Below are 27,442 nucleotides of genomic sequence, written 5' to 3' on the forward strand. Positions count from 1 at the left end.
TAAAGGTGCCCGGCCGGTTTGGGCGGCTTCGCATGACTCTTTCCCAGTTGATGGCCCGGCAGCCGGCCGAAGTGGTCGTTTCCCTGCGCTCCTTCGCTCCGACGCCCCGGGCCTTACGCTGAACCTTGCTCTCGCGTAGTAGGATGAGCGCTGCGGCTCAGTCTCCCGCGATGGTGCGGACGGAGACCGGAGGAGGCGAACGCGACCCGCTGCCTCCGGGCTGGGAGGTGAAAATAGACCCGCAAACCGGGTGGCCTTTCTTTGTGGATCATAACAACCGCACCACCACTTGGAACGACCCGCGCCTGCCCGGGGATCAGCTGAAGGTACTGCCCCAGAAGCGCGTTCCGGTTTCTTTTCGCCCTTTCTGTTTGCGCGGGAAACTTGGCAGCCTTGGGACTTCCGAGTCGAGAAAGGGGTGGGTGGGTGAGGAGGTCGGAGATTTAGGAGGACTGGCGAACGTGCGGGGTGCGGGTTTTCACAATGTTCTGTTACTCTGTGTAGACGGGAGTCCTTCCCCACGTTTACCCGAGCTGCAGCCGGCCTCCCTTCACCGTCTGTCCTGACTTGGGCGTGCATGATAGGGAGGGGGGGTTTGCTCCGTCAGAATGTGTGTCGTGTGCGGTACTTTTCCCCTCTCTTTATGGCTCTCTTGGAGTGACTCAGGAATAAAAGGCCCCTTAGTTCCCCGCAGTTGGGAAGTGGGGGCGCCGCAGGGGCTGTGGCCCTCCCGCCACTCCTTCTGGCACCGTGTGAAGGGCAGCGGCGGGGCGCTTCCGTGAAGTCCTGTACCAATGCGGTGCAGTGAGTGGGGCAGTGCCAGGAAAAGCCTGTCCTCCTCACCCCCCCCTCCCTGCACATGGCAATGCAGTGAGGCTAGGAGCTGGCTTTTGTCTCTGACGCACTGCAGTCCTTTTTTTGTGCGTAAATCATTTGATACCTCAGTCCTCACAGTGTTTATTTAAAGTTGTTGAAGCCCAACTCTGTATAAAGGAATGAACTTCTCATTTCTGTGGCTGTGAATCTCCAACACGGGGCAGCATGCTGTGGTTTAAAAAACCCTTGTGTAGGTTTCCATTTACTTTTCTAGCGTTCAGAAAAGACGAGAGCCGATTGTGGACAGGTTCCTCTCAAGTGGAAAGGGCAAAAATCAGATTGCACATTCGGATACACTTTTAAAAAATGTCTCTTGGAAGTTCGATCCTGTTTGCCTTAAAAGATGTATAGATTGTGTAAAAGAAATGCTTTTGTTTCGGCTCTTCCATTAGTTTGCTGGGATTAATTATCTGAATTAACAGCATGGTGGAAAACACTTGTTCAGTATATCTTATATTTCCTTGCAGGAATTTTGCTTGTGTTTGGTTTAGAGGTTACTGTACTAGTACCTTGGCATAAAAGCACTAGCAGTTGTTGGAAGCCATATTTGTAATGGTCATAAAGGTGGCTTCCACAGATCTGTGTGAGTTTGTTGAACTTCGGACCACTGCCGTGCTGCCCAGTGGTTATTGAAGAAATTTGAGTACAGTATTCCTAAGCAAACAAAGAATTTGAATTTCAACCCAAAAGCTTTCCAATATTTGGAAAAGCAGCTCTCAGTGTTACTATTAAAACTAGTTGTGTGGGTGGTCTGAGGGCTGTAAAGCTAAGGGCTACACCTAAGTGCTGAAAAACAAACCTTTATTATATTGGTGATATCCCTACTTCATAAATGCTTTGTGTGCAGAACCAAATATCATCGTAGCAAGTGAAATATAAGCTATAGAGTGAACTTCCTTGCCAAAAATTGAACTTTTAGATAAAGGAAGAGAGATAAAACTCTTGACATACTGAAATGATAAAGAAGAATCATCACTTGTGGATGTGTTCTTTCTTTCTTAGGGACTAGTACCCAAGATATTTGTTGTTGCTTCTTCCAGTTTACATGGTCATTTGTTCAAGAAACACTCCAATTTGCTGCTTTAGTACAAAGTGTAACACACTTTAAAGTACTGAAGCTTGTGCTCTGTGTATATAGGTGCATTCTCCTAGCTGCTACCCAAAGTTATTTCCTCTTAAAAAGTCATATGCTTATTGAAGAAGCATGTGAAAAGACAAAGCACAAACAGCATCAATTTGTATTTAAATTCAGGTTGGTGTTATGAATTCATACTGACTGCTGGATGTAAAATAGCCTGGTTTCAAACTTTTAAGCATGCTCGTTTTTGCTCGGTCATGTATATTTAAAATGATCACCTTTTTGAGTAGTTGGAAAAGACCCTGAAAACTTTGGGATAGAATTTTTACTCTCAGTTAATACTTTTAAAGTCTTCCTTCATAATTTTTGTGTGTGTAATTCAAGTGGTTTAGCCAATGTATGTGCCCTATTTCAATTTTCTTGGTGGCTTGGAAGACATGTTTTAGGCCAGGAAATTGGCCATGACTTTTCTTTTTCAGAAAATTCTCCATTAAAAAAGGCATAGTAAATAGGGTATATTACAATGGAGTGTACATGTAATATAAGCATAGTTGATTCATTCTAGCTAAATTACAGCATCAGCATTTTTTTCTGGGTTAAATCCAGTTTTAATCCCAAGTAGAGTAAACCCATTGAATCAGTGGAACCTTGGAAAGTCTTGATTGAACAACTCCCTTTTATTCAGTGGTGTACTCTAATCAGGACTGACAATTGGATATAGCACTATTGGCAGCGGCAGGGGACCTCCGAGAGGCCTCCCATGGCGGCGGAGAAGCCCTGGAAGGCATCTGGAGGGCTGCTGCCGCTGCTGGGAGCCGAGCTGCGCCGGGCGATCTTGGCCATGCTCGGACTCTGGAAGGGAGAAGCGGGGAAAGCGCCAAATTTGAATTTGGCACTTTCCTTTGCGGCCGGAGAAGTATGGATGTCGAAAAGTTTTGTAAGTGGAGCCGTCCGTAAGTCGAGACTCCATTGTATGCAAGCCTGTCATGCAGTGGAGCTGGAGCAGATCCTCCCCTTAGGTTTCCAAACACTGCAGAAATTGTGTTCAACCACTGCTCAAAGGAGCAATTTCAGTAGCATTTGTGTGACTTTCTGACATTTGACTAGATAGATCCTTAGTGCATTCACATTGGTAGCAATTTGTTATATATTCTTTACATAGTAGTTGTAGAGGATTTTCTGCTGTACCACTGCAGTCTGGGAAGACAGAAAAGGGAAACTCCTATTTTTACAATATGATTTAAGAAGCTAGAATGCTGACTAATGCCGCTAAAGTGCATAGTCATATAAACAATCTCATTAGACTAGGCCATGTGAAAGACTGAACTCGACATCTCCAATCTAAAAACTCAGGTTTATGCGCAGAAATAGTTAATGATCAACAAACTATTTTCAAAAGTACTGTGAGAACAGCATCTTTAATGAAAACCGAAATAGTCTGATTGGGAAGAATAGTGGGATGGACGCTTTATTAATTAATGTTTAAATAACTATAGGGTGCTGTTTCCCGTTTGCAGTAATGGGAAGTATTGCTGCTGCATATAAATTATATCTGGATTTAATAAAATGACACCTTTTGGTTAGAGTTAGGTAAATGAGTGATAGATTGTTTGCCAGTAACTTTTGTTTAAACTGGAATTATTTCATAAATTGTGATAACAGGAATAATTGAGTAAAGAGCAGGTGATATCTTTATTAGACCACTAAGAAATCAAACAAACAGCTAGTTTTTGACATAGATCTGTCTTCCTTAAGCTGTGCAGCAAGATTTTGTGGATAGTGCATGAAAAAATATATATGAGAATAACGGATTGTGCAATTGGGTTTGCATAATGTAACCATTAGAATTCAGCCAGTACATTAATTGAAAAAAAGAACAGGTATTATTTGAATTTATGTGAAATGTATTGATTTAAAGCTGTGATTTGGGTAAACTAAGATTGGTTGATTGATTGATTGATTGTCTCGCCTTCCTTCCAATAAAGGAACACATCACAGCATACAATTAAAATTTGCATCTATAAAATCACACTGACATAATGAAAAAAGGATTAGACTAAAAGAATGTTAAAAACAGTTTAAAAGTTAAAATAAACTTAAAACAGTTATTAAAATACTGATAAAAATATGCTGCATCCGTTTCTAAAAAAATACAAGCCCACAAGGGCATTTAGAGGTAAAAGGGTGTTCACTGAACGTGCCTGCAATAAAGGCCTTTCATCAGAGTTCTCAGAGACTGGAGGCAGAGGTTACACAGAGAGATAAAATATTTCAAATATCCTGGACCTAAGCTGCATAGTGCTTTATAGGTCATGACCAGCATGTTGAATAGGACCTGGCAATATACCGTCAGCCAGTGAACTTGTAGCAAGGAAGTTATGGGGTCCCTTTGACTGGCTCTAGTCAGCAGTCTGGCTGCAGCATTTTGAATCAGCTGAAGTTTCAGAACCATCTTAAATGTCCCTTGTAGAGCATGTTACAGTAATCCAAATGGAATGTAACTGGGGCATGTATCACTGCAGCCAATAAGGACTGAGTTGGGGAGGAAATGCCTCCTCTTGCACTTTTGGTGGGACATTCCCTTACCCTGGTTAGCTGCCTGTGGTCAAAAAATGAGGTATAAATATGACTTAACATGAGTTTTTGAATTTGCACTATGTCACACAATCTAAATTATGTTGTTTGCAACTGGTAACCTTAGTGGGGATAAGAGTGTGTATAATTACATATACCATCCAAATCCAAGTTTGGATGAATTCCATGTTTGGAAATTGTCCAAGCAAATACTTTAAAAATGTAGCCATATGGTTATAAAATTTATTCTGTACTGTTTCATGGCAGAATTAAAATACACTGTTCATTGCTGTGTTTCAGGTCACAATCACATGTTCACTTATTAAAAAAAAAATTTGTTTCCTTCTCCTTAGGGTTTTTTTTAGGGGGGGATGTTATGCTTTATTGCATATTTTTATATTTGCATTTGAATTGCAAGGAGGTGGTTTTTCTCCAGCTTGTTTTTCATTTAATTCAGAAGAAGTCTGGCAATAATTTGTGCCTCCTAGCTTGCTATGTTGATTAATACTTCATAGGGACAAATGGAGAACTGTATGGTTTTTCACTGGAAACTTTGCTTCCTCCAGAGGTTTGAAACATCCTAAACATCTCCCCGTTATTGTTGAGCTGTTGCTACCAATTCTGTTTTATGTCATCCTTGCAGAACCTGTGTGACCTGTTTGTTTCTCAAGTTAGGAGGGACAGTGTAACAGATCAACAGGTGTACTTTCTTGACAAACATATTTCAAAGAAATAAAAAGCCATTTCTAGCAAGAAAAGGTTTTCCCCATTTCCTCCAGGTTAGGAAAGTGTGCACCTTACATTTCCCAGCTTCTAAATTGGGTCTCCCCCCCCCCCCCCCCCGTGCATTCTCTTACCTGCTGTGTATTGCAGACGGTATTTCTCTGCACTGTTTCCTTTCCAGTCAGAGAGTCTTACCCTCAATTTGTTTTGGCTGTATAGCCTGTTTCCTCGAAAATAAGACCTAACCTGAAAATAAGGCCTGGTATGATTTTTCAGGATGCTTATAATATAAGCCCTACCCAAAAAAATAAGTCCTAGTTAAGTGAAACCCTGCCCTCCACCATTGTGCAGCAACCAGAAGATGACATGACTGTATTTGAATAAATGTAGATTGTTATACATGAAAACAATAATAAAACATCCCGTGAAAATAGGCCCTAATGCTTTTTTTTTTTTTGGAGCAAAAATTAATATAAGACCCTGTCATATTTTCGGGGAAACATGTTAGAAGCCCCTGTGATTTACATTTTGAAATCTTAAACAACTGAGTGTGCTGCCATTATGAGAAGGGTTTTTTTCTGGTTGATAATTTTGCTTTGTGACTCTTCAAACTCCTTATGACCTAGGGAGCATGGAAATCAAAGATCTACGGTATTATGTGCTCTGATACACATGCTTGATTTTAAACAGTTTGCTAGAATATGCATGCCCTCTCTTCAACAAGGAGAACTTTTTATAGAACTGTTTTTGAAGACCTTGTTTTAATCATTAATTTTGGGTCTGGTAGGATGAAGCGGTGATGCAATTACTCTTCATGGAAAACTTATTTTGTCATCTTGTGATGGAATTTTCGAGTCCAGTTCCATTTATAGGCACACAGGACAAATGGCTTCATTTGTGCTTTAGGGAATCGAGGACATTGTTGTCTGTGAGGACCAATCTCACTGTACAGACAAGAATTTTATTTTATTGAAGTGAAGTTTAGAAGAGCCAGTTTCACGCACATTCTAAATTGACTTGGAACCAGTTCCTTCCTTGCTGGGATCCTGACACTGGTTCGCGGAAGAACCACAGAGCCTACTTAATTTGTATAGTATGTTTAAGTGTGAGATAAAATTTATTTAATAAAACATACCAAAAAAGCAGACTCTTGTTTTGTGTGATGAATCCATAGAAATAATAAACATAATGAAACAGGATGGTAATAGGTGAGTAAGCTCGCCTATTTTATGAAGCATTTTTGGCAAACTGACAAATCCTGAATTCAGTATTCCTGTCCATGAAAATGTGGTGAAGCAAACAATATAACTTTAAGGCTTAATTGATTGCAAAATAAGTGGCCATAATTTAACAGAGCTTGGGAAACTGGGAAATCCATGACCCCATTAGGCAAATTATTACGTATTATTACCTTGTACTGTAACTGTAAAGTACTTTATTATAGCTATAATGGATGAAACAACAATAAAATGGCAGCAGAGGGAAAGAACACAAGAACAGCATTCCAGAGATATAAGTAGCTACTATTTGGAGAGGACAGGGACGTGGTGGCGCTGTGGGCTAAACCGCAGAAGCCTGTGCTGCAGGGTCAGAAGACCAAGCAGTCGTAAGATCGAATCCACGCGACGGAGTGAGCGCCCGTTGCTTGTCCCAGCTCCCGCCAACCTAGCGGTTCGAAAGCATGCAAATGCGAGTAGATAAATAGGTACCATCTTGGTGGGAAGGTAAACAGCGTTCCGTGTCTAAATCACACTGGCCATGTGACGACGGAAAGATTGTCTTCGGACAAACGCTGGCTCTATGGCTTGAAGAGCGGGATGAGCGCTGCCCCCTAGAGTCGGACACGACTGGACAAAAATTGTCAAGGGGAACCTTTACCTTTACCTTTATTTGGAGAGGGAGAGTGTTTAGAATTGCAGTCTTAACCTCCCTCCCTCCCTCCTCTTATTTATCTGATATACGTAGTTGTTCATACAAACAAAATACCAGTCAGGAGATGGGAAATCTTTATAACATGAAACATTGAGGTGAGATATCAAAATGGACCAAGAATCTAAAATATGGTTGGTTTTCATTGCACAATGCTTTGCACACTTTTGCACTCACTCCATTAATGTTCCACTTTTCACAGGCAGTATCTTTTGTGTAATTGTCCCCATTTTGGCTATTTCCTTGCTCTTAGTTACTAATTTGAAACTGCAGTCTTATTCATCCTCTTTAACTAGAAGAAAGATAGAAGGAATCATGGCAGGTATTCAAGCAACACTTTCTAATTGGTAGTCTTACAAATCTATACGTATATAATTAGTCATTAACTGCAGCCCTCAAACAGCTCTAGAAAAACACTGAATAAGGTGTTGTTTAGCTCTTATTATTTGTTGCTAGAAAATATTTACATGTTCTTATGTTATTGGGAATAATTCCAGGAGATACAAGCACATGTAGATGGAAAAAATAGCAAGTCAAAGAGCGGCTTGGACCAAAAAAACCCCCACAAATACAAAATATGGCCTAGAAAAATGAGGTGCTGATGCAAACATATTTTCAAATTAGTACTGTGCACAATTGAGAGTTAACACAGCATTTCTTCCTCATATTCCTCTCATATTATAAATCCTGACAGAGACATGCAATTTCACCTGTTGCAGCCGTCCTATGCATTTCAGGATACAGCTCAATCATATGCATAAAGAGTGCTTGAAAACTGAGCAAGGAATTTTTAAGATTTGCCTTGTTAATGGGTGTAAATCTTCCTTCTGTTGTGATAAAACAGTATCCTCTTTTGTAGATACTATGCAGGTGTATGAAGGTTGTATTGGCCTTCTTTCTAGATTTTTAATGTTGATAGGACTGATTGAGAGGGATTAAGTAAAACTCAGATTTTCTTTCAAATCTGACTAGGCCATCTTTTTGGAAATGCTTATGAATGATACAGAGATGGAACTTCTCTTTTTAATTATTGGCCTAATTGCACAGGTTGTGCCAGCTACACCTCTGTTTATCCACAGATGACCTCACAATAGCCACCATAACCTCTTTAACGATGACTCTTGTAATTCCTCTCTAGTGAGTCCTTTGGCAACTTGTTAATTGCCAGATGAAAGCAACTGAATGTTATGCTTTTGCCTAACAAAGCAACAGGATTTCAGCCACTGTGAGTTGTTCATAAACCAATAATGATTTTCACTTAAACCAAACTGAGTGTTTAAAACTGAAAAAGTGACTTTTTTGCTTTCTAAAAGTAAAAAAAAAAGGGTTTTTTTGCTTTTGAAAAGTTAAATTTTGTTCTCACAGTTTTTTTTAATTGTAAAAATTAGGGGATGGAGACTGCAAAAATGACTTGTGAAATTCATGTTGCTCCATGCCAATATATAGTGATGGGTATCACAGAATCGTGTTGAAAGAGGTCCTATAAGGCCATTGAGTCCAACCCCATGCTCAGTGCAGCAATACAAACCAAAGGATATCTGCCAGGTGGTTGTCTAAATTTCTCTTGAATGCCTCCAGTGTTGGACCACTTACCAAATCTCAAGGTAATTAGTTTCATAGCTATACTGCTCTATCAGTTAGCAAGTTTTTCCTTATAGTGTACTGTATTCAACCAAAATCTGGCTTTCTGTAACTTGAGCCCACTGTTGTGTGTCCTTTATTCAGGGTTGAAAAGTGCTATCATATCTTCTCCTCAGTCTTCTTTTCTCAAGGCTAAACAAGCCCAGTTCTTTCAGTCTGTCCTCTTAGGGCTTAGTTTCCAGCCCTCTCTGATCATCCTTGTTGTCTTCTCTGAACTTCTTCCAGTTTGTTGGCATCCTTCTTGAAGTGTGGTATCCAGAACTGGAAACACTACTCAAGTTGAGACCTAACCAGTGCCAAATAGAGGGGAACTAGTACTTCACAGGATTTGGAGACTATACCTCTATTAATGCAGCCTAAAATAGCACTTGCCTTTTTTGTAGCCACATCCTCCTGTTGGCTCATATTCAGTGCATCTTTTAACTTTTTTATGCTGTATGAGTTGCAAATGTCAAGATTGTGGCTGGTCTTTGTCTTGGTACTTTAGGAAGTATAAATATTCCCAATCACATCTTATATAATAAAAATATAAGTAAAACATGCAAACAGTCATTAATGTACAAGAACAAAAAAAAATGCAGCAAGATGTGAAAAATCAGAAAAAACACTTCATCAAGACTACAGTTGTTTGTAGAATAACTGAGAAAATAAGACATCTGGTACTGAAATGACAGAAAACTAGTTAATGCTTGAACCTTTTTTGGAGGTGGGATTCCATGGTTGGAGCACTTGTCACTGGTAAATTTCTAGGTGTCACCCATCTGACTTCAGAGGGATCTTATCATATAGGAAGGCAGATCCTCTAAACATATTGGAGGACTAAATTTTTTTATAAGCAATTATTGCCATGCCCATAAACATAATCATGGTTATGTCACTGCATACTTTAAAGATGATCCACAAAAAACTCGTAAGAGTTATATTAATTAAGTACCTATTTCCCAATGCAGATTCTGATGCCCATAGCCAAAGTTAAGTCTTAAAATATGTTTGCATCATAACATTGGGTGAAATAGCAGATGAACCCTTCCAGTCAAGGTATATTTCAGAAGCATGAGTGACATTGGAAAAACACATGGTAACATACCCTGTTTCCCCAAAAATAAGACCTAACTTGAAAATAAGCCCTAGTATGATTTTTCAGGATGCTCGTAATATAAGCCCTACCCCCCAAAAAAGCGCCAGTTAAGTGACACTCCACCCCCCACCATTGTGCAGCAACCAGAAGAAGATGACATGACTGTATTTGAATAAATGTAGATTGTTGTACATGAAAAAAAATAAAACATCCCCTGGAAATAAGCTCTAATGCATTATTTTTGAGCAAAAATTAATATAAGACCCTGTCTTGTTTTCGGGGAAACACTGTATATTCTGAGAGGCTGTAGTCAGGAATATTAGTTTTACAAGTACTGTACAATGTAAACTTCCTTTATGGATTCATCTGACACATTTTTTGTTAAAAATTCAAGGCTCTTTCTCATTTTTCTGCACTTCATGTTGGTGTTTCTGCTGTTGGCCCCCTGTCTTCCTTATACAGTGGTGTCTTGCAAGACGATTTTAATTTGTTCTGCGAAAATCGTCGTCTTGTGAAAAATTGTCTTGCAAGGTTTCCCTATGGGGACCTCGCAAGACGAATGAAACTTATTCGTCTTGCAAGGCATCGGTCTTGGGGAAAAAAGTCTTGTGAAGCACAGCCATAGAAAAAACTGTCTTGCAAGGCACCATAGGGAATCGAAAAAACCAATCATCTTGTGGGTTTTTTGTCCCCCGAGGCAATCGTCTTGCGAGGCACCACTGTACTAAAAATGAAGTTTCTGTGTGAAAACAACCCCCCCATCTCTTGCTTTGATCCAGCTCTAATCTCTAGGGCCATTGTATTGTTTTGTAGAAATCAAATATTGGTTTTCCTGGTAAAAAAATTAAATGTGACATGCAGAATCCTTAGATTTTTGGTTTTTGTGTTTAAAAAAGCAGAAACAAACAGCTTATGGCTGAGCCCTGTAGTTCAAAATGTATGTGATGTCTTCCAGTAAAGGAATTAGGTTTTTAAATGTAATGTACTCCATAATACTGTAGGCTTTTTATGACTATATATTTTTTAAATATAAGTGTAATATAAGTAACAGCAGGTTGATGTGTTCTGATAGGCTGCCAGCATACTTTGGAAACCATAATCATAAATGCAATGCAGACAATCACTTAAAAATACAAGGTATATTCTAGTTGTTTTCTTCACCACTCCAGTCCTGTTATAAAGATCCCAAACCTGCTTGGAAAGCAGTAGAAGCTATTAAAAACACTTTTTTCCTTCACAGTATTTTTCTTATGATATACAGAATATATGTAAATTATTTTTTTAAAAAATAACTAGTATAATTGTAAAAGTTAAAATAAATTTAGGAAAATTAATGGTTTTTTTTTTCAGGGCTAGTTCTAAGGACATCGGGTATATTGTGGAGCTTATGTGCTGTATTTAGTTTATTTCAGAAAGAGGAAGAAGATCAGTATTTATTGTTGAAGTTCAAATACAGTTTTACTGTGTTGGAACAATATATATTTCTGTCGCTGGGTTATTTCATCATTACTTTCCATTTTAATTAGTTTATTTCAAAGTTTATTCATTTTTAACTGAGATGTAGGAGCTAGGCTTGATTCCAAATCTAAGCAGCTACATATGTTAACTGGAATATAAATTCATGCTGTTCCCTCATTTTATATTTTCATTATGAATTGTGCTCCAGGTGCAAATGTAATAGATTTGCCTGTTAGTCCTTCATTTCTTCCTTCCTTTCGACTGAGAATATACATCTATTGCTTTAACCTCCCCTTGCCCTATACTCTTACTCTGAAAATGTTGCTATTTCCTCATTCCAAAGATGATGGAGGAGAGAGAGTGTTCAAAAGAATAATGATGCGAATAAAGACTTGTACATAGTGCTTAATACGAGAGAGCTATTATAAAAACTAGCCTGTATGTATAAAATGAAACATGAGTTTAATGCAAGCCTGCTGTAGTCAGCCTTACATCTCTAATACACTGTTTGTAATCTGTCACATACTGAGTCATTGGCATCATTGCCGCTGAGAAAGATCAACCTTTTCATGTCAAGCATTAGAAATACAGCACATATTTTATTGTTGATTACAGTGTTGCGTGGAAAGCCTGTAAGTGGAAACTCTTGAATCTGGGAGAAATTAGTCACAGAGTCCTCTATGTAAGGGGGAAACTGAAGGATGTCTGCATCATTGTTCTTGTGAAATTAAATATTGAGACATTTTTCAGTATGATCAGTTCTTTAAACGGTGATAGGAGACCTACGCTTTTACTGTACAGCCAAATCTACTCAATTGCATTTAAAATCAAGTTAATACACTTATGATGTCAATGCACTTTAAAGCAGTGGTACCAAATCCTCTCCATTCAGCTCTTGATTCCTGGTGTAGTATCTGAAGATTAGCTCAGTGGTTCCTAAACTTGGGTCCCCAGGTGTTCGTGGGCTGAAACTCCCAGAAGCCTTCGCCACTAGCTGTGCTGGCCAGGGTTTCTGGGAGTTGCGGTCAAAGAACACTTCAGGATCCAAGGTTGGGAACCACTGCTGTTTATCTAGTTGTATTAAAACTTCCCCCTGGAACTAAAACATGTATGGAGGTACATTGGATGGAAGTGCAGTTTAAAACACACTAGGAGTGTGTGGGTGAAGTATTCTTTCTACCTGCTGTTCTTCCTGTGGCCTCTTCTCTTACTTCTCATATAAGAAGCTGACTGAAGACAGCAGGGAAGACACCACCGCAGACTGATAGTATAGGGAAGGTTTTGTACCATTGCTTGAAATAGTGCTAGCTGCACTTCTAAGAGCTATTGGGGTAGATTTGCCTGAAAATATATGGGTCTCCACGGTCATATGTAGTTCAGCCTTTACTAAATGGTATTTATCTTGGTGAGGGAAAGAAGTATTTGTTACCTGATCTCTCTTGGAGATTAATGTAGAATGTAGTCCCAAAATAGAAAGGCTACTGCAGGAAGAGCTTCATTAGAGAACTTCAAGGGGGGAATCTTGTATACAAGTTCTGTTTCTGTTCTGTGTAGTATCTTAGTGTCAGATTACAAACATACCTAAGCTTCAGAGTCTTTATTTTCTATTCTCTCTGAATGTTTGTTCTTCTGATCTTCCTACTCATCTTTCTCCCATACTTTCACTCCCACATTATTGCACCTGGTAGACCCTTACTTGTAGTCCTGTCTGTATTTATCATCTAACATTTTTTACATTTTAGTGAGAGCAATTCGAACATTGCTCAGATAATATCCTGTTCAGTTATTTCTGTGCTGTTACCTTCATTGTGAAGAATTGGAGCCAGTCTGTAATTCTGTTTCCAGATTTACATTTCAGGTGTATAAAAAGATAAGGTGCTCTGAATGGAAAACATGGGGGAAGACAGTTTTTCCCCTATTTTTTTTTTCCATTTGGATCACAAGTGCGGCTTTAATCTGCAAATTGTGCAGATCTACATAAGATACATTTGGGAGAAACTCCTCAGTTCATAAATATTTAAAAGCCCATTCTTAACAGCAAAATATTGTTACATCTCTAATTTGAGTCTATTGAACTGAGCATGTAGAAGCTCTTAAGTCTTCGCACTTCAGACCAGTTTAAAAAATAATAATAAGAGCATCTGCTGTGGTTAGCTAATAATGAAGAGCTGTCTTCCGTTCTTCCTGCCAGTTTAGATTTATGGGCTTCCTTAACCCTAGTATTTCTGTTTATGTCCTGTCCCTCCCGGTATACCACTGTACTTTAGTCTTTTCTTCAGTTCTTTGGAAAGATTTAGGCTATGTAAATAGAAGTGTCATTCTCTTGCTAGTCTGCCTTCTAATAATGGGACAGTTTGCCATCAGACTATTTTTTAACTTTGCATGTAATCACACCAATCAGCCAATATTTAAGACGATACACTTGCAGGCAATTGTCAGCTTATATAGGATGTGTTTCTTTGAAATGAACACCTAAGTTCTCTTCATGAAAATTTTGCTAAAAATATTTTTCTTACTGATCATTACATTGGTGAAGATCTGTATACATTGGTCCAGTAACTGATAATCTTACCTGTTCCATTTGTGTCTGTTCTACACTCAGCTACAGATTCACTGTAAAAATAATTGAATTAAGCCCAAGGATTTCAGCACTGAGATGGAAAGGAAATTTCCCCAGAGAGCCATATTTTGAAACTTGTTTTGGTTGCTAAGCCAGAAGTTGGGAATTTGTGCCTATGCTTGTTCCTTTTTCAGTCATTATCTATCTGGAAAATCAGGAGTTTTGATTATATGTAGAACCTATAGGCGAGCATAAATTGTTACATCTTCAGACATATCACACTCTATATGGAGATGATGTCAGAGAGGAGGTAGTGACCAAAGGGGGGTATTGTGCTACATTTCTCCCTGAAGCAAAATCTTCTGCTCTCCTTTTCAGGTTCAGATTTTTTTTTAAAAAAAGGAAGATAGGGATTGTCCTAGCATTTGAGCTGCCAAAGCTCAGATATGATACCCACCCTAGGCTTGGAGCTGAGAAGAGGAGCAGAGGGACATTTTGGTTCTGGCCAGCACCTCCTTTTCCTCCTCCAAATAAGAGGAAGAGACCGAGGTTTGGTTGTTTGTTTGGCACTGACAAAAATTTCTCTGTCACTGTAACTAAATAGATGTCTGCGTTTATATTGTACCCAGAGCTGTGAGGAGAATCGCTTTCTATGCCTAGCTCCCAGTAGGAATGGAAGGTTGAAGTTCTTCTCACATCCTACAAAGGGAGATGGAATACTTACCATGAATACTTAAATTATGGACTCACGCTCGTTGTCCTGTACTTCCAAAGCAAAGGTAGACAAAGTGCTTCCTGGGCATTACAGCTGTCCCCAGAAGTTCCAACCCCCAAATTTTGATATGACCAGTTGTGCCTTCTAGAGGGCATGACTGGCAATTTTAAGCCAAAATCAGAAGTGGTCTCCTGTTCTCTCCCCGTTTTGAAGCAAGACCTTTTCAGATCTAAATAAGGCACAGTGAGAGTCTGCCTCTAGACCAGTGGTCCCCAACTTTTTTTAATGCCAGGGACTGGTTTTATTAAAGACCATTCTTCCAAGGACTGGGGAGGGGTTAGGGTCAAGTCATGGGGGGGCGTGTCTCCTGGGAATAGGATCTCTCAGAGTCATTTAAGTTCCTCCTGAGCTTGGACTTTCTCCTGCCTTTTCCGTGGGGATCATCATCTTAGAACTGCAGAGCTGGAAGGGACCTTATGAGATCATCCAGTCCAGCCCCTGCCAAGGAGGCACAAGTGGTGAATTGAACTCCCAACCTCCAGCCCTGCAGCCCAACACCTAAACTACTGAGCTCTCCAACACCTCATACCTACCCCATGTTGTCCTACTCTAACGTTACAAGTATAGCAGGACTGTGGCTTCACTCAGGTGACAGGAAGTGCAAGACAAAGGGACTCGTACATGCCATCCATAGGCAGCATTAACGTTTCTCCTTCCCGGAGCGCAAGAGTCTTGGAAATTGAGGGGAAGAGCTGGAGGAGCCCCGGTGAGCATGGTGGGGACTGGGCTGGACAGGGAAAAAAAAGACCAAGGGAAGAAGGCGGGATTGAGCAGAGCGATTTCATGGCGCCAGGCCTGTCTGTCCTCCAGCAGCCCAGGAGGGAAGCAACCGGTCCCAGCCCTAGAGAAGCCAAATACTGCAGTGGAATGGGCTCTGTGGTAGAAGATGGTGTGGTGATGCACATCCCTCCCCGCCTCGGCAGCTGAGGAGTTAAACACACTGAGTTGGGCTTCCTAGAAGGAAAGGGGGGAAGAACCGTGCCTCAAAAAGAATGCCTTCCTGTTCCTTTTTTTCTTGTCCTCCAGAGGAAAGCGGGGTTTGGCTCTTTTTCAGGCCTGCCCCTGTTTTCTGGGGATCTAGGGAGTGCGCACCCACCCACCCAAAGCCCACCACCATTGCGCCTGGGGATGAGTACATCCTAATGCTTTACAGCAGCGGTCCTCTGCCGTTGTGCGCCAGGTGGTGTGGGTGTGTGGAGGGAGGGGGTACACGGGCGCGCGCCTGTATTGGAAGGGGGCGTGGAGGCAACGGTACTGGCACTGTAGGGATCTGAGGCACGTCAGCCCGACTGCAGCCCTGAGCGCACCAAAGCCAGTGATGCTGTCGCCGCAAGATGGTGCAAGCCAGTGCAGACTCTTTTCCCGCTGCGGCTCCTCCGGCATCAGGCGAAGGCTCTAGGCTGGCCTCCCGGAGTCTGTGCCCCATCCACCTCGCACCACATCCCACGCCCTGCACCTGGTCACCGTCTGGCTGGCGATCGCTTGGTGCAGATGTGCTTTGTGTGCCGGGGTGACTGTCACCACATCTGTACCGCTGCTGCCACCCCCACCCGGTTTGCTGCGGCTGGGGAGTCAAAGCAAGAGAGTTCGGGAGAATCCTCGGAGCCCGAGGAGGGAGGGGGGTCAGAGGCTCTCGCTCATGGATGGCCATCACCCCTGTCGGCCACCTGCAGAGACCATGGCTTCTCCCCGAGGTAGCCGCCCGGTGTCCATTGGCTCGTTCGGCTTCCTTCTGATTGCTTTGGGAGCATGTAAGGGAAGGCGGACGGGGGGAGCAAGCCAGCCGAGAAGGGGGCATGGGGGCGAAGCGTGAGCGCGACATGCCCCTCCACGAGGGGGTGGAGATCTGTGTCTGCGGCCCAGTTCCAGGAAGCCCACGGACCATCACCGGGCCGCGGACCGGGGGTTGACAACCCCTGCTCTGGACCATGTGATTAGTTACTTAGTTTTTTAAAACAAACAGGCTTAGGTTTGAGGTAGATGGGTCAGGGACAGCTCTCTGGGGTCTCAGGGTAGCAGAGGTGGAATTTCCTATCCTCTTGTAAAGCTAGGATGTGGCAGCTGCTAGAATAGGTGCTGGATCTGCTGCTTCAGCAGAGGAGATAGATTTTAATGTTGTACACAGATGCAGTGCAAACACACACACACACGCACGCACGCACAGAGAGACAGAGAGAGAGAGGGAAAAAAAAGCTTAGAGCCTAGAGCAGGCTTGTCCAACCTGCGGCCCGAGGGCCGCATGCGGCCCAGGTCAGCTCGTAATGCAGCCCAGTGCAATTTTTTATTTTTAAAGAAATTCCAAAGTTTCAAGTTACACTGCTGGCGCTTGCGGCCGGGGCACGTCACAACAGTAGAGGGGGAGAGAGGGAAGGAAGGAGTGGGAGGGGAGGGGACGGGGGGCTGCGTGACTGCATTGTGCCGTCCCCGTCAATAGGTGAACCCCCTCCCGGCCCCATAAAGCCGCCGGAGTCGAAGCTGGCAACCTCTGCTGTCTGAGATCACAGCTGCCGGTAAGCGCGCTTGGAGCGGGGCTGTGAAGGACGGCTAGAGCTGCCCCCCTATGCGGCCCAAACCAAATTTATGTGCGGCCCAATCCAAATTTTCGTCTTCTAATATGGCCCAGGGAAGGTGAAAGGTTGGACACCCCTGGCCTAGAGCTTTACTATAGGAAGCTGCCTAAGCTTAAATTAGACCAATAGTCCTTGTAATTCAGTATTTACTATGCTCATGGGCAATGTCTCTCCAGTGTTTCACACAGGTGTTTTCCACAGCTCTACTTGGAGATGCCAAACAAAGAATCAGGGATCTTTTTCATGCCACTTTTGATATGGACCCACTGCTTCTAACACCGGTGCTGCCTGTCATCAGTTAGAACAGAGGCCGTCAACCCCCAGTCAGTGGCCCGGTGTCGATCTGCGGCCTGAGCCAGACAAGGCTGTGAAGACTGACCTCCCGCCTGCCCCCCCCTGCACTCACTCCCCTCCCCACAGCTGCTTTGCGTGTGTGCCAGCGCTGGCACGAGCACTCCCACATCCCTTCATGCATGTGCGCAGGTGGCCGTGCAAGCGCCCTTGAGCATGAGCGAAGAGGTAGGGGAGCGCTCACGCTGGGGGGCGGGTGATCCCCCACTACTTCGCACATGCACCCGAGAGTGCATGCGTACCTGCGGAGGCCCCCCGCCTTTCTTGGAGGCTCACATGGTCCGCGGTCCCAAAAAGGTTGGAGGCCGCTGAGTTAGAAGGTACATGAGGTGAATTTGTCCATCTCTCACAGTGTGCTGTGTTAGCTTTCTGAGCCCAGATGTTTGCATGCACTGCCTCATGAAGGTAAAGGGATAGACAAGGGGGGAGGGAGGGAGGGAGAAATATATCTTTATTTTAACCTGTTATGTTAGGGTTTCCCATGTTCAAGTCAGTGTTCAAAAAGCCAAGAAATTGCAGGAAACTGTTTCCCCGAAAATAAGACCTGACCTAAAAATAAGCCCTAGTATGATTTTTCAGGATGCTCGTAATATAAGCTGTACCCCAAAAATAAGCCCCAGTTAAGTGAAGCCCTGCCTTCCACCATTGTGCAGCAAGCAGAAGATGAAATGACTATATTTGAATAAATTTAAATTGTTGAGGCGAGGAGGTAGAAGCCCTCGCCGGAGTGTCATCCTTAGGAAAGAACAGGAGGCGCAAACAGACCTGCTTGCATCACCCGTCGAGACGGTACAACGGGGTGTGGACACCGTGAGTTAGAACGGGGTTTGTCTAAATTGACCGTAGCCACTCAGACGGAGAGGGAAATGGCGGGAAAAGAAGAAAGGGGTAGAACCACCGTGGAGGCGGGAATAGGGGATATAAAAGGAATGAGAAATGATATACCAGGGGGCTGGGAGTTAATAGGGGTGAAGGATCCCTGGACTGGGAAATGTGAAAAAGTCCGCGTCCCCAAGGAGAAGAAGAGGTCTGCCTCCACAACCATCGTATTGGGGTGAATCGGAGGCGCGCGAGTGGTGCCGGAGGTTAAAAGAGGAGAAAGAAGTCGTGGGGAGAGCGGAGAGAGAGAGATGGGCATGGAGACTGGAGGAAGCCCGGCAGAGAGGGTTCCTGTCAGACCATGGGCTCCCTTACGAGGAGATGAGGACCCCTTCGATCCAGAGGGGAGAAATGAGGAGGTCAAACCATTGATAAAGCCGGGGACTGACACTTTGGACTTGTATGGCAGGAATCCTTTTACCAAAGGACCCTGGAATGATTTAGACTATAACCCATTCACCAGAGATGTTTGGATGCCCCCGTGGGACCTGTTGGCAGCAAGAGACAATCTTAGAGTTAACCTAGAGAATAATGACCTATTGTTTGATGTTCCAATAAAGCCCAGTTTTGATTTTGCAACACGAGAGCCTCCTGTCTCTTATGTCAAAGCCAGGGGAGACCCCATTTGAACCTTCACATGCGTTTTTTGTAGAAAAAATTAATATAAGACCCTGTCTTATTTTCGGGGAAACACGGTAAGAGTCATGCTCTGAACAGATATGTTATTTAGACAAAAGGAATATAACAAGTATCCTATGTTGTGGTTTCTTCTATTTCTTTTCCACTAATAGAACATGTGAAAGTGGAAAGTTTTTTCTTAATTGAAGGTGATTATGTCTTGATGTCCAAACAGATGAACATAATGATGTGGATAATAATAATAATAATAATAATAATAATAATAATAATAATAATAATAATAATAATAATAATAATAATAATAATAATAATAATAATAATAATAATAATAGTAATAGTAACAGTAACAGTAATAGTAATAGTAGTAGTAGTAGTAGTAGTAGTAATAGTAATAGTAATAGTAATAGTAATAGTAATAGTAATAGTAATAGTAATAGTAATAGTAATATCATCATCATTTCAAAATGTCCCGATTGAAACAGATGAGGCTATCTGAACTAAACAATTCTCCCCCGCATGTGCACACACACACACCATATTTTCTCTTTCTCATTTATTCTCTTCAAATGACATTTCAACAACTATTGAAAAATTCATAGTTCACACAAGTACCCCCTTTTCTCATCTGAGTGTTTTTAAATTGTTTTCTTATCTTTGAACATTTCTGCCCAGATATTACAAAGGAACTAACTCGGCAGCTTATATGCCACATTTGAATTGATTATTTGCTAACATAAGAAGTATGGCTTAGAATCTAAGCCATAGATGACATGCAGAAGCATGTGGCAGTAATGCTGGAGCTTATAATAACTGCCAAAATTAGCTACGGAATACTGGTCACATATCTTAATGTTAAAGCATGTTTACCAAGTGTGGTTGGAAAATTATAAAATTGCTTTTAAAGTAAGGCTCAGACAGACCAAGTATTCAAATAGGCTACTTTATCACACTCTGTGGAAATAAATAAAATGTCCTATGTATTCAGCAAGCACTAAGTTTCCCATTTCTTTTTTAAAAGATAATGGGGAAGGAGAGAAAAAAAGAACAAAGATATTTAATAAAATCATGATTATAATATTGGTCCTCTCCTCCTCCTGGACAGTTTAGATTTAGATTAGGTGAGGCTAGGGACAAATCTTAATCAACAAACCACAGGCCACTGATTTCCCCCCCTTGTGTGTAATTTTTCATTTAGAGGGGCTGACTAAATTATTTCAGCCCACTTCTCTCTTTCTATGTAAGAAACCAAAATGTCATTTATATTTGTTTATTATTATTTTAAATAAAACATAAATGTGGACCACTAGGCTTGACATCATTGGCTAAAATTTTATTGGTGTAAATTTATGCCATGCAAACTAGATTACATAATCATCCAGTGATGGATATTTTTAATTTAATTTAATAAAAAACTTCCTATCCCCCCCCCTCCTGATACTGAATACCTTTTGCTTTGGGAGCCTTGGGTGGGATGGAGGAGTTTTTAATGTCAGATAATTGCAACCAATGGTTTTGTTGCTGAATTAGGATCACTGCTAGCTTTTCAGTGCCATTTTCCAATATCAAATCCCCCTCTCCAAGTCCTGATGGCCCCAGAGGAACAAAAAATAAGGATTCCTAGAGAGCCTTAGAATCTGATGGGAGGGGGCAGGAAATATTTAATTTATGATATCATGTAGCTTGTGTGGCATAAATTAATGCCAACAGGATTTCAGCCAGTGGTTTGGTTAAATATGTATAACAAAATATTTTCTCTCTCTCTCTCTAGTATCACCAGTGACCGGTACAATGGAGAGCTTGCTCAGTTCCTTAAATGTGCAAGAGAGAGAGGCAGACACATTACTCTATCTAAGCAAAAACAAACAAAAACAAACAAAGTATTCTGCTACTCTTAATAAAATTTATTTCTGTGTGAGCTTCTGTTGATGTTATTCTGGTGTTTCTGAAGAAGTGAATTATAGTTTTATGAATGTGTACACTGAAATAAAGTTGTTAAAGGTGCCACAGTACTTTTATTAGTGTTGTATGTCTGTTTTTATTTGAGGGACTCACTAACACATCCCAGTAAAATTTGTGACACATCAAAGTCGTTAATTCCTGGGCCAGAGGCTTTCTCCCTAATAAGGAGTTTTACTACAACTGAATAGGCTGACTTGAGGTATTTCACCTCTCTGCAGATGAGGCAGGGATGTAGTTTAAACAGGAACACAAGGTTTCAGTAGTAATGAATAGACATTCTACATGTCCTTTGGTGAACTCTCCTCTCTTACTAGCTTACATAGTGCATTATATGTTTGTTTCAGGTATTTTGAAAATAATCCTTGATTTGTTTTGATCCCTTTCCCTTCTTCAAATAAATTGAAATAAATGAGCATCAAACAAAAGGCAAAATACTCCTGGCCTATATGAATATGAAACTTGTGAACTTAGCTTTGTCATAACATGTGAACCAACTGAGATGCGAAACCACAGCTGTTGCACCCCTCCCAGAGGAGCTTACTGAACATCCATGTTTTCTAGCTGAGCTGTGGCTAGGCAAAACAGATTCCTACTGGGCATGCACCATCACATACTCACTCCTGAGACTTTTCTTGAGGTACTATTGGTCTCTTTTCTCCCTCCATCACTAGCCTGGTTTTATTTCTCTCAGCATGTGATGGTGGTGGGTACCATGGACTACAGAAGGAGAAAATGTTACCAGGTCCCCTGAAGTTCCACGCCCAAATTTATAAAATACAGAATAAAAATACATTTGACTGCCTACTGTTGATAGGTGTTACATCACATGTGAACTGTTATTGAAGAGAGTTGCTCTCAATTAAGAAAATATTTACTTGAGGTGCTAATAATTCTTTGTTTTAATAACCAATGTTATTCTCTATTTGCTATAATTTTAGCGAAAAGAGTTCCACTAAAAACAATTGAGCTAGCTGCTTTTTTTGAACTGTAAAGATATTGACTCCAAAATTTATACTGTATGATTTGTTTGTTTGTCTAGGAAAGTCAATCAACAAACGGTATTTCTCGAAATAGTCCAAACCAGCCTCAAGTGAGAGATGGAAACGTGGGATACCCAAAGCTTCGTGCTGGTTACATCCCCATTCCGGTCATTCATGAAGGTGCAGAGAACCGGCAGCAGCCCTCATATTATTCTGGCTATCAGCCTGGCATGCAGCGGGTCAAGGCAGAAACCATTCCTTCCACAGCACGAGCCCCATCACCTCTAAGAGGAAATTTTGCCCGTTCACAGTCTCCAGCTAGAGGACCTCCAGAAATTGCCCAGACAGATAAACAGTGTGGACAGACAACAGCAGCTGCACCAGGCCGTGTTTCTCCTTCTCATGGATCTGAGGTAAGCTGACAGAACTGTTGTGGTATGTTTTATGCTGGAATTCTTCAATGACTTAAGATCTAAATAATAGTGTGTAACTAAAGTTCAAAAGCATGCAAATGCAAGTAGATAAATAGGTACCGGTATGGTGGGAAAGTAATGGTGTTACGTGTCTAGTTGCGCTGGCCACGTGACCACGGAAACTTGGACAAATGCTGGCTCTATGGCTTGGAGACGGGGATGAGCACCGCCCCCTAGAGTCGGACATGACTGGACTAAATGTCAAGGGGAACCTTTACCTTTACTAAATTACATTGGCCTCATAACTAGCTATTTCTTTAGTATCCTCATAATATTGTTGGTTATATATAGGTATTTCATATGCAGTTTGTAAATGTGTTCAGATCCACGCAACTGTGCTGCCTGGTGAGTTCTGGGATTTGTACCTCAAAAACATAAATCTGCAGATCTCTATTCTGAGATAATAGTCAGAAAATAGTATCTTCACTCTTCAAACATCTTCCATGTAAAACAGATTGCGCAGTTTGTTTTCTGTAAAACAAGAATGCGGGGCAGAGTTGCTTTTTCAAAATACTTTTTGGTTTGAAAGAGAAATATTTCAGATTTCTGTAGATCTCGGAGCATAGTTGGGCCTGCCTTTTAATACTTGTGCCTTGGATTGGCTATTTGTTGAAAAGGATGATGATCCCAAGTTGTATTTCCCATGAGACTAAATTGCCTTAGGGTCTAAACATCTGAATGATTCTGCAACCTATAGAATGAAGCAACAGGTTTGCTTCTTTCACCAAAGTACTGTAGATCTAACAAGGCAGATTCATATCAATAAAGGCACATCTGATGCTGGTACCCTATTTTTCAGTAGAGGAGAATTCAAATACAATTGTAAAGGATTTTTAACTATGATGTTTGTATGTTATTTCTCTTTGCAGCTATGGAACATTAACTTTCCTTCATCATCATAACTATGTCCTTCATAAATTGATTCTATTCATAAATAGATTTTTCTATACAGCTGCCTATGACTACAGATCCTTGATTTCAGATTGTTCATACTGTTGTTGGGTGTGTTTTTTTGGTTAGAACTTCAGAGCAAGAGCTTTTGAGTTTTTACTGTTTAAAACATTTTTAATTGCTAAATATAGGAAGAATGGAGCAACAGGACTAAAGTTGATACTATGCCAGCATTTCCTCTGTGGAAGTGCAAGTCAGTCTATACACTGCAGGTTAGTTGTGGGTTGGTTGTGTCTTTAGCCAGCAGGAAGTAGAAAGAATGTGAGATTATTTTGACTGAAAATGAAAGCAAGAATGAATAAAGCTTTTTAGAAATTTAGGTGTGTTTTTCACATCCCAGCTTCAAATTGCTTTTTAATATGATCCTCATAGTCTCTAAGAAAGTCTTGTGCTAGGGACCTACAAAAATAATCATAAGGATGCCTTTGAAGACACTAGTGTTGATAATGGGCTTCTACAGTACATCCAGAATTGAGCTTTGTCTAAGAGCTTGCTAGTCAGTTAGTTACTCTCTGTGTGTCAGGTGGTTTACACTGTGTGTTTCTTTAAAGCACTGCTGTGTGCTGAATCAGAATTCTTAGCAGTTCTTGTTATTAAATTATATTTTACTGACCGTGGTTTATGAGCTGTACTCTGTATCTGATCTGCCCTGTATCAACAGATCTCAGGGTGGGGCACACTTAGTGAAGTACATTGAAATAATATAAACAACTATGTAAGATATTTAAAATACCTTAATGTAATTGTTAAATTAAGCTGAATTAAGTGAGACATCTATAGCTAATTAGTTTAAAATAGTAACAGAAACTGATAAAACAAAATAAGTAGCAGTCTCCTTGATTTTCAGTAAGGACTTAGAAGGAACGTTCTTAAAATTAAAACATACTGCGAAATTCGTTTTCTTCAACCTGTTGTGAAGTAAATGTCCTTGCAGTTTTTAACCCCCAAGTAGAATTTACTAGTTTAATCAATGTGTCATCTAGAATATTTGTGCGTGGTTACTGCCAGAGCAGCATCATTGCTAGGACTCAGCAGAAGAGAGTAATCAGCAGCCACTGTTCAAATACTTGGGCCTGCAGAAGCAGATTGTTGACATATGATTTGTGCAACTGGCATGCAGCAGGCACTTCGCCAATGAGCTGGATCAGTTTCTGTGATTTGCTATTATTCGTGTTGATAATTCGCAGTAAAGTACCTGCCTTGAATTACTTTTGGGAAGTTAGACCTATAGCAAACACAATAATGGACATTAATAGTTTTCTTTGCCCCCTGCAGCAGTCTCCATCTCCTACACCTTCTGAATCACCAACAGTGTCTCCTCAGTCATCAGGCAGATCCAACTCAGGAAGCCATCAGCTCCCTCGTGGATATATTCCTATCCCTGTGATCCATGAAGGAAATGTACCAAAGCAGCCACCGCGGGTCTATCATCAGGCACAGAAGACACATTATCCAGCCCAGCAGAGTGAATACCAAGCTCACCAACCAGTGTACCATAAAATCCAAGTTGATGATCAGGAACAGAAGCCACAACGTGCACAGTCCCCATTCAGAGTGTCACAGAGAGGCTCAGCAAGTCGTGAAAGCTCACCGGGCAGAGTCCAGTCTCCAACTCCCATCAGAATACAGTCAGCCAAACCTCAGGTGGGTGTGGCGATGCTCTTTAATTTCCATTAGCAATTAGTTGACTGTATTAGTCATGCGTACTTTGAAAGAATATCATTGAAAACTACAATCTGTTAATTGACATGAATTCCTGGTTAATGATTTTGCAGACTGGAAATTACACCTCCAGCTCTACCATAGGCACCATAAGAATCTTCATTTTATTCTTTTCTGCACACTTTGCTTTTGTGGTTCAAGACATTTTTGGAGTCCTTCCTGGAAATAGGAAAGCCATTAAGCAATTGCAGTGAAATAATGTTGTGCAGTTTTCCACTTCAAATGTGGCCTATTTGGGTGGATCACTATTTAAAATAATGTTATGAGTGTGTAAAGATTGCTGTAGACTGCGTAGCTGTAGATTAAGGATCAGGGAAATGTCTCATATTAGATGTGAGGAGTTCAGTTTTACAATTTTTACTCAAAGCTGAAATCCCTTTACTTGTTTTCTTGTTTTACATTCACCCCTAATCAAGCCGGTTGATCTTTTCAGGCTTCTCAACAACAAATGCCAGCCCAAGGATCAGCACCAACTCCACCGCCTGACGCTAAGTTTGAAACCAAGATAGGCCCATCTAGAACAGAGATCCCTGCACCATATGTTCCCATTCAAGTCATTCGCACAGATACAGATACTAAGCCGCCTCCACAGAAACTGCCTCCTACAGCAGAAGATATTGATAAAAAGATACCTTGCCCTGCTAAAGCTGCTCCGGCAGAAGAGAGATCTCTTCCACAAGAAACTGAACTACAGAAGACTGCTGAGGTGGAAGAGCCTCAGAAACATCCAGGCATCTTGCAAGTTGAAGCTATTCTAAACAGAGTACAGGCATTGGAGCAGGCTGTTGATTCCTTTAAAGGCAAGAAAAATGACAAAAAATATCTAATGATAGAAGAATATTTGACCAAAGAGCTGTTAGCCTTGGACTCTGTAGACCCTGAAGGTCGTCCAGATGTTAGACAGGTCAGGAGAGACGGTGTAAGAAAAGTCCAGAATATATTGGAAAGACTTGAACAGAAAGCAGAAGATGTTCCAGAGCATATTCAAGGGGATGAACCTCAGCCTCCTTTGCCTGAGAATAATCCACTTCCAGAGCTAAAAATAGAGGTTGATCCTAAAGGGGAAAGCATTAATAAGGGTATAAGTGATGAGAATAACAAGGAGCAAATCAAAACGGAAACAAATCAGCCTGGATCTGAGGAGGTAGCAGTCACCGACCTTGCCAAAGAAACCAGCATATCTGAAAATGCAAGTGAACCATAACCACAGGAAAAGAATTAAAGTCCTTGGACACTTCAAGTTACAGTGTGTGTTAAGTGAATTTTAACTTGCATGCATTCAGGAGCTTTGCACCAGTTGGTTTTTAATCAATGTAACAGCTTGGGACACTGTAAACACTCAGGTGAGGTAGATGTGAGGTCAGAAAGAAAATACATTTAGTCTGTATTCTGTATATTACTCAGAGGAAGTGTTCAAAGAATATCATTTAAATGGTTGCTTTCAAGCAAACCCTTTACAGAGAAAGGTCTTGGGTCAAGTAGATTGATTTATGTAAAATCATTACCTAACTATATCAGAATAAAAGTTTTTAAAGACACTTTTAAGGGGAAAATGGTTCCACTGTTAGGCACTTTAAAGTAACAATGCCTGGAAAGTGTGTTAAGAAAAGATAGGGATATTTATATGTGTTGCAAACTTTAGTGCTATATTTTAAATGGGGAAAAAATAAAACAATACTGTAGAAACATGATGGATCAGTGTTGTTTATAAATTTGAAAGCTGGCTATATTTGTATTTATTTCTAATAACATTTCTATCCCAGCTTAGGAAGTTTTTCTTCACACATACTTTCCAGTTAGCCCACAGTTTGTCAAGTGCACATGTAATCTATCTTGGCCAATCACAGTAGATAGTGTGAGGTACAGAATACTCACAGTTGGTGAGTGGATGTTCATTTTCTATTTTATTTGGAGTAGATAAGTGAACAATTGTTTCAGCTGCCTGTCCAAATTTAAGTACACAAGTCAGTGCAAATGAAGATAAAACTGTTTACGAAAAGTCTTCAACGTTGGAATCTGCTGAAATTCAGCTTTATGTGAGATGGTTACAAACTGTAATTCATGAGAACTGAAGTAATTCAGACCTTCTGAGTTCACAGAATTGTTTTGCTAAAGGCTTCTTTGGACAAACTTTTATATAACTCTTTATACTCTTCTCAACCTCTTAGTTTCTTTATCAGAATAAGGGCTAAGAAATCATGAGAGGTTTATATAGTTTTTTTTTTT

The 27,442-nt window shown here is 41.0% G+C and overlaps 1 protein-coding gene across 1 annotated transcript; it reads left to right on the forward strand.

Annotated features, from left to right (window-relative positions):
* BAG3 (BAG cochaperone 3) lies at positions 1-26,902 on the forward strand. Its single transcript, XM_020786504.3, has 4 exons — positions 1-326; positions 22,130-22,483; positions 24,770-25,138; positions 25,650-26,902. Exons 1-4 carry the CDS (start codon positions 144-146, stop codon positions 26,418-26,420), a joined length of 1,677 nt encoding a protein of 558 aa, XP_020642163.3. The 5' UTR covers positions 1-143; the 3' UTR covers positions 26,421-26,902.
* Positions 26,903-27,442: the final 540 nt, after the last annotated feature.

This window comes from Pogona vitticeps, chromosome 3, assembly GCF_051106095.1.
Source record: "Pogona vitticeps strain Pit_001003342236 chromosome 3, PviZW2.1, whole genome shotgun sequence".
Classification (NCBI taxonomy): Eukaryota; Metazoa; Chordata; class Lepidosauria; order Squamata; family Agamidae; genus Pogona; species Pogona vitticeps.

Bases quoted from the DNA above. Each gene is read 5' to 3' on its own strand.
- BAG3 (XM_020786504.3), top strand. From the start codon at position 144: ATGAGCGCTGCGGCTCAGTCTCCCGCGATGGTGCGGACGGAGACCGGA. The intron at 327-22,129 runs GTACTGCCCCAG...TTGTTTGTCTAG, and splicing joins TGCCCGGGGATCAGCTGAAG to GAAAGTCAATCAACAAACGG. The intron at 22,484-24,769 runs GTAAGCTGACAG...TGCCCCCTGCAG, and splicing joins CTCCTTCTCATGGATCTGAG to CAGTCTCCATCTCCTACACC.